Raw genomic sequence first — 14,153 nt, 5'->3', positions numbered from 1 at the left:
TTAAACAGCTAGTTTGTAAAGAAGTGGAACTAAGATCTCTGCTGGCTTTTTCTATCTATTGCTAATTCTATTAATCCATCCTATATTTTAGTTATTTATTTAAAAGGGCTATTAAGTGCTTATTAGACTATAATCCCATACTTGCTTTGATATTATATTGTTTGATTATCTTTTTACAATTTAGAATCAAAATTTAATAATACAGTTACACCATTTAGTTGTTGATAACTAGATGTAAAATACAATGCTCTCAGTTCTCAAATTCCTCAGTGACAGAAAATGAGGATAAGTTATTAATTTAAGTAAAAACAGCCCATCTACGGTCACCTTATTAGGAGGTAGGTAGCACAGCCAGAATTCAAAGGTTTGAATTTTCAGCCTAGCATTTTGATATTAACTTGAAGTTCCATGGTATACAAAATACTTTGTGATGTGAATTATTACCTCACAATTAAAAATAATGCTGTTTTGGGTTATGAATGAGTTCTATGGTAATTTTTTTCTACTTTTCTGATATAAAAACAAGTAGTTGTATGAAAATATCAAATCATTACACAAAAAAATAAGGATATATAAACACAAAGTATTTATCTCAAACATTTAACACAACGCCCAAACTGGAAAATTAATCTCTTCACATACGTAGTCAATTTTCTTACAAACAAAACAAAGCGCAAACATACCTCTGCAGGAGAAGGCTTCTCTTCCATTTCTACTTTTTTAGTTCATCTCACAGTATAAAAGAAATGTAAAAATTGGCCAAAGGACCATTTCCCTTTAGGACCCAGAAGCTTAATAAAGTGTATAAGGATGACCTTCTTATGTATGCAATTTTAGTTAACAATCTCCCAATACAACACTATTCCGATTGCTTTAAAAGCAAAATTATTTATGATTATAATTATAATAAAAAAAAAATGTGCCATGATTGTTACATAGAAAAATAGAAGGTATTTTACTACTTGTTTAAAAAAATGCATTTTCATATCTTAGACCAGTAGTTTTCAAAGTTTGGAAGTGTAGGATATGGAGTAGTAACATCTGTATGGCCTGGGGCCTTGTTGGAAATAAATTCTTAGGACCCACTGCAGATTTATTGAATCAGAAATTCTAGGGGTGGTACCCAGAAGTCTGTTTTAACAAGCCTTCTAATTGATTCTAATGCAGGCTACAGTTTGAAAACCACTGTACTAGCATAAGGACAGCAATTATTTAATAGATGCAAAGCAAAAGTACTTTGCTGTTAATAAAGCAGTAGATAGAATAGTGTACTGATTTGAAAATAGGAGGACATAGTTAACATTAAGTTGAAATAAAGCCAAGAAACACTTTTTTGGGAGCTAAAGAAACAATGTCATAAGTGGTAATGTAGTTTCCGTATGACTCCAAAGTAAAGCCTGAAATCCGCCCCTGTATTAGTGAACACTGTTCACTGTTCCTTCTTTCCCTAATTTTTCTTCCTGTGCAAAAGTTAAAGGTGATTTTTGTGGCATGAAGCCTAGCTATTAATTCTGTTTTTGACTTGTTAAATTCTACATTTAAGTGCAGTTCACATTTAAATTTATGGAAAATATAACCCTTTTTCATCAATAGTATAAAATTGGTATAAATATTCTATTGCAGTCATCCTACTGTACTTTGAGACAAATGACAAAAGTACTTCAAGAAAAGGGAAATCAGATCCAATTTTGTATTGACAAAGCACATCAGATCAGATGCCATGCTAACTAGTCAGAATTTTGCTATCACCTTACTCGGCAATGTGCCATGTGCCTGAAGTTCAGCTGACACTGCAAACCACCAAGCAAGCAAAGGATTGCTTTCTGGACCAGCCCTCCTCATATTGTATCATTTCTAATTTAAGTCAGAAGGAAAAAAAAAAAAAAAAAAACTAAGAAACACATACTAATTCTTCCAAAGCAAAATTTTCACATACTTCTTATGTGAACCACAAATCACTTATTTTGTCTAGCAAAATTATAAAAATGATATAAAAATAGTAAAAAAGGATTACAAATAACAAGATTAGTTTACTCCCTGAATATGTATAAAAGGCATGTACTATCTCACCTCTGGAGTGACATCTCGTGGTGCAAACCCTGTTCCTCCAGTTGTTAGTATTAAATTAAGTTCCTTTTCATCACACCAATCTATCAGTGTTTCCTGAAAGAAAAAAATAGGATTGTCACATGCAGAATGACTTGCCTGCCTGCTCAAAACATTCCCAAATCTTCAAACACTTCACATATAGTGAGAAAACACAGATTCTTTTCAACAATCAACAAGAAAATTCTGAAGCATAATTCATGGAACAGTTTTATTCCTAACCAAAAAGCGCTGCAGTTTTGGGTATTTATTTCATGAATAAGAGAAAATGAGGATGCAAGCATCAAATTCTTGAAGGTAAGTGAAACACAAGAAATACCATAAAAAGTTTATACTTAATGTTTATTATGTACTTACATGGCACATCTGAAGTTCCTTTCAACCATTCAAAATATATTCAAGTCAAAAAAGCAATTGACCACTGTATTAATTATAGGATCTCATTATTTAATAACTGTACCAATCCTACCAGTTAATATTCATACTTCTACTTAATATATAAGGAAACACACATTCATTGTTTCATTCATGGATTCAGCAATTAAAACACTTGCTGGTGGGCTCACAAACTAGAAGGAGAAAGAACCAGGATTCAAACTAAGTCTGCTGAACTTTCAGTTTATGTTCCCCTATATTCTGCCTGTAATTGAATCAATATTTTCTGCTCATTTTCAGGTTGCTTAGGAAAGTTTTACATTTTTCCATATTTCTTTTACTTGGTTGTCTTAAAAACAAGGGGTAGGAATAAATGATTGCTTAAAGTTACTTTTTCCACGCTAATACTATGACATTTATAGAGATTAGAATTAAAGTTTGGAGCTGTTAGGGACCTTAGCATATTTACCCCTTTATTTTCTAGATGAGACAACTGAAGTACAAAGTGGTTAAATAATTCACTCAAAGTTAAACAGCTAGTTTGTAAAGAAGTGGAACTAAGATCTCTGCTGGCTTTTTCTATCTATTGCTAATTCTATTAATCCATCCTATATTTTAGTTATTTATTTAAAAGGGCTATTAAGTGCTTATTAGACTATAATCCCATACTTGCTTTGATATTATATTGTTTGATTATCTTTTTACAATTTAGAATCAAAATTTAATAATACAGTTACACCATTTAGTTGTTGATAACTAGATGTAAAATACAATGCTCTCAGTTCTCAAATTCCTCAGTGACAGAAAATGAGGATAAGTTATTTAGAAGGACAAATGCAGGATCTAAACACGATTTTTTCCCCTATCTTCTCACATTATTGTTTTTTCCTGGTATCAGAGGAATCCAGAGCCCAAAGCTCCAAATGAGGATTTTTTTTTCCTGCTATAATTAATTAATGGCAACAAACTATTTTTTAAAAGACAGAAATTGTAGGCTGCTGAGAGCTTAACTGATACAGTTATAGTTTTGTTCTGAGGAAAGTTCAAAAAGAAAAAGAAAAAGAAAAAAGAAAAAAAAATCAGTTAAGTACAATCCTTCCTCTGTATCCACGACTGGTTTTAGGACCCTGTGGATACCAAAACCCATGGATGCTCAAATGATTTATATAAAATGGCATAGTACTTGCATATAACCTATGCGCATTCTCCCATATACTTTAAATCATCTCTAGATTACTTATAATACCTAATACAATATAAATGCTATGGAAATAGTTGTTATACCACACTGTTTTTTTAAATTATTTTTTATTGTTTAGTTAATTTTTATTATTTTTTCATTTATTTTCAATTTGCAGTTGGTTGAATCTGCAGACGCAGAATGTATGGATATGGAGGGCCAACTATATTATAATAAAGGTGTTTTGCGGTGACATCATAAACCAAAGTTAAATTTCAAGTGTCTGTGCTTCTATCTATTTAAAAAGTAGAAAAAGCCTAACTATTCATCATTCTAAATAGTTCATTATTATTTCTGGTATGTAATATGCATGACTGATACCACAACTCACCAGAGAGCAGATTAACTGACCTTAATCTTCTGTTGTAACCTAGAACACTTTGGATCTCTTTGTAACATTCCTAAGTCCTCTATCATGGTAGTGAAGTGCCTGTGCCACAACTCTCTCCTCTCTGACAACACTTCATTTATATCAGATCTTATAAAAAGTGATATGAAATCTAAGTTGTATCAACACAATATGTCAACACTAAAAAACATATCTATACCAAACACCAACTTTCAGTATTAATACCAAGAGGGCATTCAGACTTTTCAACTTTCAAGATGCTAATACAGATAGTCAAAATGGTCCCTTTATATTGAAGAATGCTACTGAAGAATGTTTTGCAATAGGCAATACTTCCTTATAACATAATTCACCTGTTAAAAGTAAATGTTTACGGAGTATCTACCGTGTATTAAATGTTAAGAGTTAAAAAATAAATAAAACGTGGATCCTGATTTCAAAGAGCTAATGGTCAAGTAAGGATTCTCAACCTTGGTTGCACACAAATCATTCGTGTAGTTTTAAAAAATACCTGGATCCCATCTCTGGGGTGCAGCTTGGGCACTGGGATGTTTAAAAGCTTCCCTGGTAATTCTAAAATGCAGTCAAGCAATTAAGAACTACTAGTCTAAAGAGACAATTTGTTCAGTTAGTTGAGGGTAAATTTCACAGCTAACTCAACAGGGTGGGCCCACAGAGATGTCATAAAGCTTAAAATTAGTTGGAATACTCAAATTTTTCTATTCCTAGGATGGATAATTGGTAACCCTTACTATATAGGTTTCGTTTACTTAATAATATTTGATATCTTGAGCTCAATTAAAATTGTGCTCAAGTATCTGGGACATAGTATTTTGTTGTCCAAAGCAGCTGTTTTTGTGATGTGCATTAGTTTCTCATGTTGCCAAAATTTTTAATTAGGCTTTTAGACTTTAAGACAAAATAGTGGGCTGGCTGGTTGCTCAGGTGGTTAGAGCCATGTGTTATAATACCAAGGTCAACGGTTCAGATCCTTGCACCAGCCAGCTGCCAAAAAAAAAAAAAAAAAAAAACCCACAAAATAGCAATCCTATCATTCACTCAGTTGGTTTCCAAAACATAAGGATTCTTCTTCATCCACCATATAGAGAATATCAGTATTCCAGGCCCCAAATAGTAACATGCATTTATTGATTCATTAATTCATTTATTTAACAAGAAAATATTTTAGGGCATACTTTTATTTAGGCACTTCATTAGACAACAGGAATGCAAAGATAAATAAGGCATAGTCCCTGGTCTCAAGAATTCAGTCAAGTAGAAGAGCTCTTAGTCTATAGCTGTCTAGAACCTTGTTACTAAAAGAATGATCTGAATACCAGCAGCATTGGTATCATCTGGGCGCTTGTTAGAAATACAAGATCTCGGGCCGAGCCCGTGGCGCACTCGGGAGAGTGCAGCGCTGGGAGTGCAGTAGCGTTCCCGCCGAGGGTTCGGATCCTATATAGGGATGACCGGTGCGCTCACAGCGCTCACTGGCTGAGCGTGGTGCAGCTGGTCTCAAAAGGGCGGAAAAAAAAAAAAAAAAAAAGAAATACAAGATCTCACATTCCTTCCAAGATCTCCTGCCTCAGAATCTATATTCTTAGAAAGATTTCTCAAGGTGATATATATGCACATTAAACTGGACTGAATATGCTTTCTAACCATATACCACCTCTAGATATTGAGTCATTTTTCTATCATGTTAAAAAAGCAATTTATCTTAGCTAGTTATTTATCTTAGCAACCTATTTAATTCACCTTATTTAACTTAGTAATTTATGTCAGCTTAGTTAGAAAGCAATTTATCTTACCATCTTTGTTTCTATATCTGTAAGATCCCTCTCATTCTGAGATAAACCTTAATATGTGTCTGCTCTACCAGGTAGAATGTCATTAAGGATTTTTGCATAAAACAGCTTTACGAAAGATTCCTCTGCATCTGTTGCAAAACTGAGGCTGAGGACATTGTCTGTTTTAGTAATTAATTTTCTCTTACATGGAAGGTATTTAAAAATTTACTGGCCTGAGTTTCCAGGTTAGTAAAGTACAATGAAGGCATAATTCCCCCTTCTCTTAACATCTAACAAAATGAACAAAAAAGAGTAGAGGAAAAAACCTCCACCACTGACAACCAAATAAGAAAGAAGATATAGCTTCAAGAAAATCTCAAAAGTTGGGTGGTTAAGGACAGAAATAAAAGATCTTTGAGAAGCACAATACAGCATTATGAGGCTCCTAATGCTGCTCTGGACCCCAAGGAAGTCATAATGTGATTTATAAAAATCCTAAAAATTCTCACTAATAGCTCCAAATCTAGAGAGATGCAAACTGAAAGCGACTCCTTATCTTTTTCGTCTTGTAAGCAGCTGCTATGAGAAACAGGTGCAACAAGGGGCTGACTATGATCAAGATGACGGTTCCAGGAATAAATGCAATTTGAATTGGGGAACTAATCTGAAACCTAATTACACTCCCCACATAACCATGACCTAAGCTCTTATCTAGGAAGAAAGACTGCAGTAATGGACAGTTAATAACATTTTAGAAGGAAGCACAGAGTATTCCAACAAATATTGCATATTTTATGTCTCTGGTTTCTCGCTTTTCCTATTTTTCTCTGTGCAAGTTCAAGATCTGATATAATCTGAGGTGACTTTTTCATCTATCTTCCTACATCTCTGCAATGGTTTTGAAATAAGCTCTAGTTTGAGGACTTGTTCTGTCAGTATTTTTCTGATAATCAGATAATAAACAGAAATTGAAGGTAAGGAGAACGTAGGTAGAGAGAAACATAATAGTGCTGATATCCTTATCTTTCATAGCAGGGATCCAACCAATGCTCTCTAAAGTTCAAAAAGATAGTTAAACATATGTCTATAATCTGTCAATGATTCTCCTATTTTCTTTTTTGACTTTAGAGGGTATTTAGAACATAATATCTCTTGTAATAAAAAAATTTATTTCAAAGTCAATGTCTTTCATTCAGTTATTTTTTCTTCTGTTTAAATGTAAATAAAATGCTTCTTGTAATATGTATTAACTCTAGAGAATTATCCTTGTTTTGTTTTTGCTTTTTTTTGGCAGCTGGCTGGTGTGGGGATCCAAGCCCTTGACCTTGGTGTTATAACACCATGCTCTAACTTGCTGATCTAACTGGCCAGCCCTAAAAAATAAGGAATGCTTCACAAATTTGTGTGTCATCCTTGTGCAGCGGTCATGCTAATCTATGTATTGTTCCAATTTTAGTATATGTGCTGCCGAAGTGAGCAAATTTATTTGCCTTTCACTCATTTAAACATCCACATATTCTTCTATCTACATAATATGCATAGAAAGATGTTGGAATATTGTACAACTAATGTTAATTGTTACTTCTGCATAATTAGATTTGAAGTACATTTTACTTTTTACTTTTTTGCACTGTTTGAATTTTTTATAATTTGTATGTATCATTAAAAAATAAAGGGATTTTAAACACTGAATTTTCTGGTATTCGTCCGTCATTCTGATAGCTAGTACTTTAATTCTCCTTTCCCATCATTTGGAAATGAATTTTGTACTCAATAACTATACATATCCTACTATGGTAGGTTAAATATGGCCATATATTCTTTGTAAATGCTCCTGTCAAGAGGTGAAGTCTATTTCTACAACCCTTGAAATGGGCTGGACTTCTGACTTGCTTTGACCAACAGAAGGAAACAGTAAGTCATGGTGTGTGAGTTCTGAATCTAGGTCTCCAAAGACCTCACATCTTCTGTCTTCACTCTTCTTCACTACTACTACCATGTAAGGAAGGCTAGGCTAGACAATGGAGTGACTGGAGAACACATGGATAAAAAGGCCTACCAGAACAGCCAGCACCAAGGCCCCAGATATCTGAGTAAGGCCAGCCTCAGTTGAGCTAACACATTATTTCAGCCACATGAGTGACCCCTGGTAAGACCAGAAGAAGATACACCCAGCTGAGACCAGAAAATCCACAGACTTGTAAGAAATAATAAATCATTGTTTTAAGCCACTAAGTTTTGTGTTGGTTTTTAATGCAACAATAGAACATGGATACAACTACTTTCACAGTTACCATTTTTGCATCCTTTTTCTAGCTGTTATTTCCAATTTATATTTTATTAGTTATAAGTTTATCTATCCTTTATAAACAAGCTTCAAAATAGCTCTGAAAGTAAACTTGCTATGAGTTATATTTAAATACATTAGCACAAAGTCTTAGGAATATGATTATATAATTTAATCAGTTTAAGAAACATTCAAATGCCTAGTATGTGCCAAGAATATATAAACATACATCTGTATGTATATGTATGTGTATAGTTTAAGCATGACAAATGTCCTTGATGTCAAAGAGTTCAGAAGTATGAATAAATTAAGATAGCATGGTACATAAACATATTATAGTTAGTGCTATGAAAGAGGTTATGCCCCCCTTAATAAAATTGTTTTAGAGATATTGCATGTATTTATGAATACATGTTTTCTTTATCATGATCAGAAAACTGTTGTTACACAGATTTTTAGCAAAATTTTACTCTCGCCCAAGAGTATCTCTCTGATGGTTTTCATTCTGATCATGATAAAGAAAATATACAAAAACTAACAAAATAACAATGCAAAGATTTTTTGATTTTTTTTTGATGCAATTTTTGAGAATCTTATATTAAAGAAAAATTTTCCTGAGATCCTGTTCCATCTGTCTTTTTTTTTTCCAAGTTGTTTCCTGAATTTAACTTATTTATTTTTATAGGCAGATTCTCCCATTCTTTATCCATTAGTCACATCTTATCTGTATGCATGTATTTTCGGAATTAGAAATCTCTCTCCTCCTTTGGTCCTTTGGGCTTTGTCAGTCTACCCCAAATCACTTTAAAATTAGCATTCTAAAAATATATTTTCCTAGAGCCTTTAAAAAAATAACTTTTTTCTATTGAAGATAATAGCAAATAAATATTTGTTAATGTAGCTGAAACTTTCACCAAGTTTTTAAAGAAAGTAAATGCAAACAAACATTTACTGGACTAAGGCACATAGCAAGAGATTACTAAAATGAGAAGTACAGGGGTTTCTGAGATATTTAAGAGGTTGCAGGGGTACAGAATAAGATTAAGGAGTATTCACACATTATTTTTCATACATTTTTATTTTCCATTTGCATGTTTATAAACATTACTCTTGCCCAGAGAAGATCCCAAAACAAAGATTTTGTTGCATTTCAAATTATCATTTGTTATTCTCATACACAAAAAAAATGTCAACCCAAGGTGTTGTTTCAGGCCAACTGTATCTTTCTCCTTCTAAGAATGTAAGGCCTGTTTTTTTATTCATGTGCTTAATTTTTAATCCTTAATACTTAATCCTTGAAACAATTTTAGTTTGCAGTAGTTCCCCCTTATTTGAGGTGTATATGTTTCAAACACCCCAGTATTATCCACCAGAAGCTGTGAACCCTATATGTTTATACTATGCACAAATTTCTTTTTCCCTCTTCACAATTTCACTGATAGAAGTCTTGCTATTACTGTAGGTTTTAGCAACCTCAGCACATGATTTTCCCCCTTCCTTATTAAGTGGAGAACTTTCACCTTTTCACTTAAAGGAAGCACTTTTCAACTTCTCTTTGGCATATCTGAATTGCCAGCATCACTACTCTCACGCTTTGAGGCCATTATGAAGTAAAACAAGGGTTACTTGAATACAAGCACTGCAATACCTCAACAGTCAATCTGGTAGCAGAGATGGCTACTAAGTGACTAATCTGTGGGTACCTATACAGTGTAGATATGCTGGAAAAGGGAAGATTCGCGTCCAGGCAGGATAAAGCAGGACCTCGAGAGATTTCATCTCCCTACTCAGAAGGGTGTGCAATTGAAAACATAAATTATTTATGAATAGAACTCACATTCACATTCTTTAAAATATCTTCATAAGTATTATAGATACTTATAAAGATAAGTAAGAGTATATAGACAGAATTATAGTATTGTAGTATTATAGAAATGGACTAAAACAATCCAGAAAATTGTATTAGTCCATTTCTGTTGCTGACAACAAAATACATGGAACTGGGTAATTTGTAAAAAGAAAACGAAATTTATTGCTTACAGGAAGTCCAAAGTCCAGGGAACACATCTGGTGAGGGTCTTCTTTGGTAGTGACTTTACAGCAATGCAGGGGTCTCACATGGCAGAAAATGGTGGAGCAGAGAGACTAACCTCCTCATGTGCTGTGCTTTTAAGGCCCTCAGAAACATGCCCCTGACCACCATTAATCCATTCACTATGTCATGGTTTTACAATCTAATCACCTCTTCAAGGCCCCACCTTTCAATTGCCATAATAGGATTTCCCACCCTCAACAATTAACAGTGGGGATTAAGCCTTAGTAAGGTTTGTGGGGCATCCAACCTACAGCAGGAATTTTCCTTTAATACTTTTGGACCTGGGTTTGAATTTTTCAGGTAACTCAAACTAGAAAGCAAAACCAAAGATGAGGTACTGTAATTCTGTTCATTTAAACACCTAGTACTACAATTTTCAAATACTGTCTATAATACTTATAAAGATATTTTAAAAAATGTGAATGTGAGTTCTATTCATTGTTGATCTCAATAAACACAATTTAATATCCTGCAGTGATAGTATTTCAAATGATTATACACAGCAGATTACTATTATGTCTGATAATCCTTTTTTCATACTTTTTAAGTGTCTTTTATCAATATGATTTTCTCAACTTTTACTAGTTAACAATAAATATTTCATTGCTAAAAGAAATTAAAATAAGTAGATGCAACTATAGTCACATGCCTAATTATCCAAATATAATTAATTTTTGCCTGGGAATCTTCAGCGTATTATTACAAATGAAGGTAACCTGGACCCACACTTTGCAAACATCATAATAGTGCTGGAACAACTGTACTGTGATGAGGAGTCTTAAGCAAGGATCTTGAGACTTTGGACTTTTGAGTTGAAACAAGATGTTGGAGATAAAATGAATATTTATATTTAACCTGTGAGAAGGACATGAACTTTAGGGGCCAGTGGTGGAATGCCGTGGATTTATGTCCCCAAAAGTCCATGTATTAGAAACTTAACCCCTAAAAATAAAGCACGGAGAGTCATTAAATATTAGTTATGTTTTAGATATAATAAATAAGAAATTTATACATTGTGTTGGAAGGTGATAAATTCATGAAACAAGAGGAAGTAGAACAGGGTAAAGAAGTATAGTACATTGATTGTATTAATGTCCTCCTATATCTCTCCCATGTATTATTCTCCCACTCTGATTCCGATCTGAACTTGGCCATATGATTTGCTTTGGCCAATGCAATATTAAAAAATCTGATGACTTAAACAGAGACTTAAAAAGCATTTGTATAAGTAGGTTAGCTTGCTCTTGTTCCTCTGTAATTGCCATGTGAGCATGCCTAGACTAGCATGCTATAGGATGAGAGATAATACATGACTAAATTCTCCACCTCTGCCCTCCCAAATCCTGTGAGTTGAGCCTAGCTGAGCTCAGAAGGTCTTAGCAAGCCTAGCCTAAATTGTCAACGCTTAGACTTGTATACTAAATGCTTATTGTTATGCTAGTGAGTTTTGGCGCTGCTTGCTATGCCACATTATTATAGCAATAGAAAATTGCTACAAAGAGTTTGAGAGTGCTGAGGGGTGGTGAGACCGGGTAGAGTGGGTTGAAACTGCAAATAGGACAGCCATAGTAGGTTTCATAACAAGGGGACATTTAAGCAAATATTTGAAAGAGGAGTTAAGTCTTCAGATATCTTGAGGAAGAACATTCCAGGCAAAGGAAATAGCCACTACAAAAGTCCTGAGGTAGAAGTATGACTGGCGTATACTAGAAAGAGCAGAAGGCCAGTGTGGCAGGAGGTGAGTGAGTGAAATTAAGACAGAGAGGGGGAATAGTACAGATCATGTAGGTTCTTGTAGGCTATTAACAGTAACAACCAAAAAATAAAAATAAAGCTTACTCCCACAACCCAATTTTCATCTTTAGCTATACTGTTCTCTCCCATTTCATGGCCTAAATTCTCAAACTTCTCAAATTCCCAAATTCTATACTTGCCATTCCCATTTGTTCACCTTTTATTCATTCCCCAAGTACTTTAAAATGACTTGTATATCCATCACTTCATTTAACCAGATTTTTTTGAAGGTTACCAATGACCTTTCTCATGCTGCCAAATCTATTTTCTATTCCTCATTTCATATTACCTCTAATTAGCTTCCCTTTCCCCTTAATACTCCATAAGTCAGTGAATAACCAAGTTTTGTTGAATTTTTTATAAAAATTTTCTTCTATTCATTGATGGAAGAATAATAAGGAGAGGGAGGTTGTCCACTGGAGGAACACAGACCCAAACTAAACTGCAAGTCCAACAGCTTGTCAAGACCCAAACACACCTCCTTGCTTTGGGATAATGGAGGTTACATGGGACTTGTATCTTATCTTCTCTGGCTTTCTAAATTTTCCCTTTGCCACAGTAAAGCCCAGTCTTTAACTTTATCATGGGTGACACTGTAAAATTTACCATGTTCTACGGGCCGGCCCGTGGCTCACTCGGTAGAGTGCGGTGCTGATAACACCAAGGCCCCGGGTTCGGATCCCACATAGGGATGGCCGGTTCACTCACTGGCTGAGCGTGGTGCTGACAACACCAAGTCAAGGGTTAAGATCCCCTTACCGGTCATCTTTTAAAAAAAAAAAAAAATTTACCATGTTCTATTGCACAAATGACAACCTTAAAAGGTATGACAAAGACAACCCTCCCTCTAACCCCCATTTAAAAAGCATTTATTACTGTTGCTAGTTTGTGGACTAAATATTTAAGAGTTTACTTCTTCAAAATGCCTAACATTTAAAAAATTATAAAATCTCCTTGCTTAATTGTGAGTTATTTGTAGTACTAGGAAACCTGAGAAAACCCTCTAGGCCAGTAAGTACAATGTACTTGCAGTATATGTATAGCCTCCTGTACAATGAAAAAAGCTATAAATGAATATTTGTAAAGACTCATATTAAATCTGAGCTTTAAAACATGGAGAAGATATTTTAGCCACCAATAAATGTGAGCAGAAAACAGAGAATAAAATCTTGGGTTGTTATATTTAAAAGGACTATTTGAAAGTATAAAATAGGAAGTATCATCATGTCAATAATTTTTGCACTATGGAAAAGAATTTTTCAGTGAGTATTCAACCTGAGAGTTTTTTTCTTATCACCAAAGCTTACAGAAGCTATATAACTCTTCCACAGAACAGAGAGTAGGCACAGCAGAGACAAACACAAAAAGAGAAGCCATTTCTAGGTATCAAATAGCTGGCATTTTACATAAAATTTACTAAAGACAAATCAATCTTCTGTGGTTTTAACACTATCAATTGTGAAGTAGCAAAAACTACTGCTGAAATAGCAACTACTGTCATTGCATCATGACTGAGGAAGACATAGCATACGAGCTTTGAATTTATGACAAAAGATTAAAAATTCTCACATAACTGATCATGCCACTTCCTTGCTTCCAGCAATTGCTTCTCATTATTTTCAAAATAAAGATCAGAACACTTACAGTAGCCTACAAAGCTTTCTTTCTCTCTACAACCTTGTTTCATACCTTTCCCTTCTATTCCCCCAAAATTTCCTTTCCAGCCTTGGACTCTCCTGTTTTTCCTCCTACTTTCATCCCTATCCCCTGAAAGCCCACTTGACTATCACTGAGCTGAAATCTCATTCAGGAAAACCATCCTTAATGCCTTTGATTAGGTAGGCACCCCTATTATGTATTTATCCTTCATAGGGCTTACATCTAATATGATTATTTGTGGGATATGAGTTTAATGTGTATAAGATATAGGAAAAACCAAATTGTTTTCCTATTCTCATAGTACTCAACACAACAGTCCTGAGACCAGATGTGTAGGGATATTTCCCTACACACCAAGCAACTTCCTGCGATATCAGCTTGGTGTCCTATAATTCAATTCAATTCTGACACCTGGAGAAAGTGTCAGATCCCACAGGTTAAGGGCTCAGTCCCAC

The 14,153-nt window shown here is 34.2% G+C and overlaps 1 protein-coding gene across 1 annotated transcript in view; it reads right to left on the bottom strand.

Annotated features, from left to right (window-relative positions):
* LOC103601904 (gephyrin-like) overlaps positions 1–4,138 on the bottom strand; it is a gene marked incomplete at its 3' end in the record, with an annotated part of 167,380 nt that extends 163,242 nt beyond the window's left edge. The window contains exons 1-2 of the mRNA XM_008586310.1: positions 4,073–4,138; positions 2,071–2,163 (exon numbers count right to left, since the gene is read on the bottom strand). Of these exons, the coding sequence (XP_008584532.1) occupies positions 2,071–2,163; positions 4,073–4,138 (159 nt within the window). The remainder of the gene's footprint in view (positions 1–2,070; positions 2,164–4,072) is intronic.
* Between the last annotated feature and the right edge of the window lie 10,015 nt (positions 4,139–14,153).

Source organism: Galeopterus variegatus, unplaced genomic scaffold (genome assembly GCF_000696425.1).
Source record: "Galeopterus variegatus unplaced genomic scaffold, G_variegatus-3.0.2 Scaffold3930, whole genome shotgun sequence".
In the NCBI taxonomy this organism is placed as follows: domain Eukaryota; kingdom Metazoa; phylum Chordata; class Mammalia; order Dermoptera; family Cynocephalidae; genus Galeopterus; species Galeopterus variegatus.
This window is presented reverse-complemented; position numbering and strand designations above follow the sequence as displayed.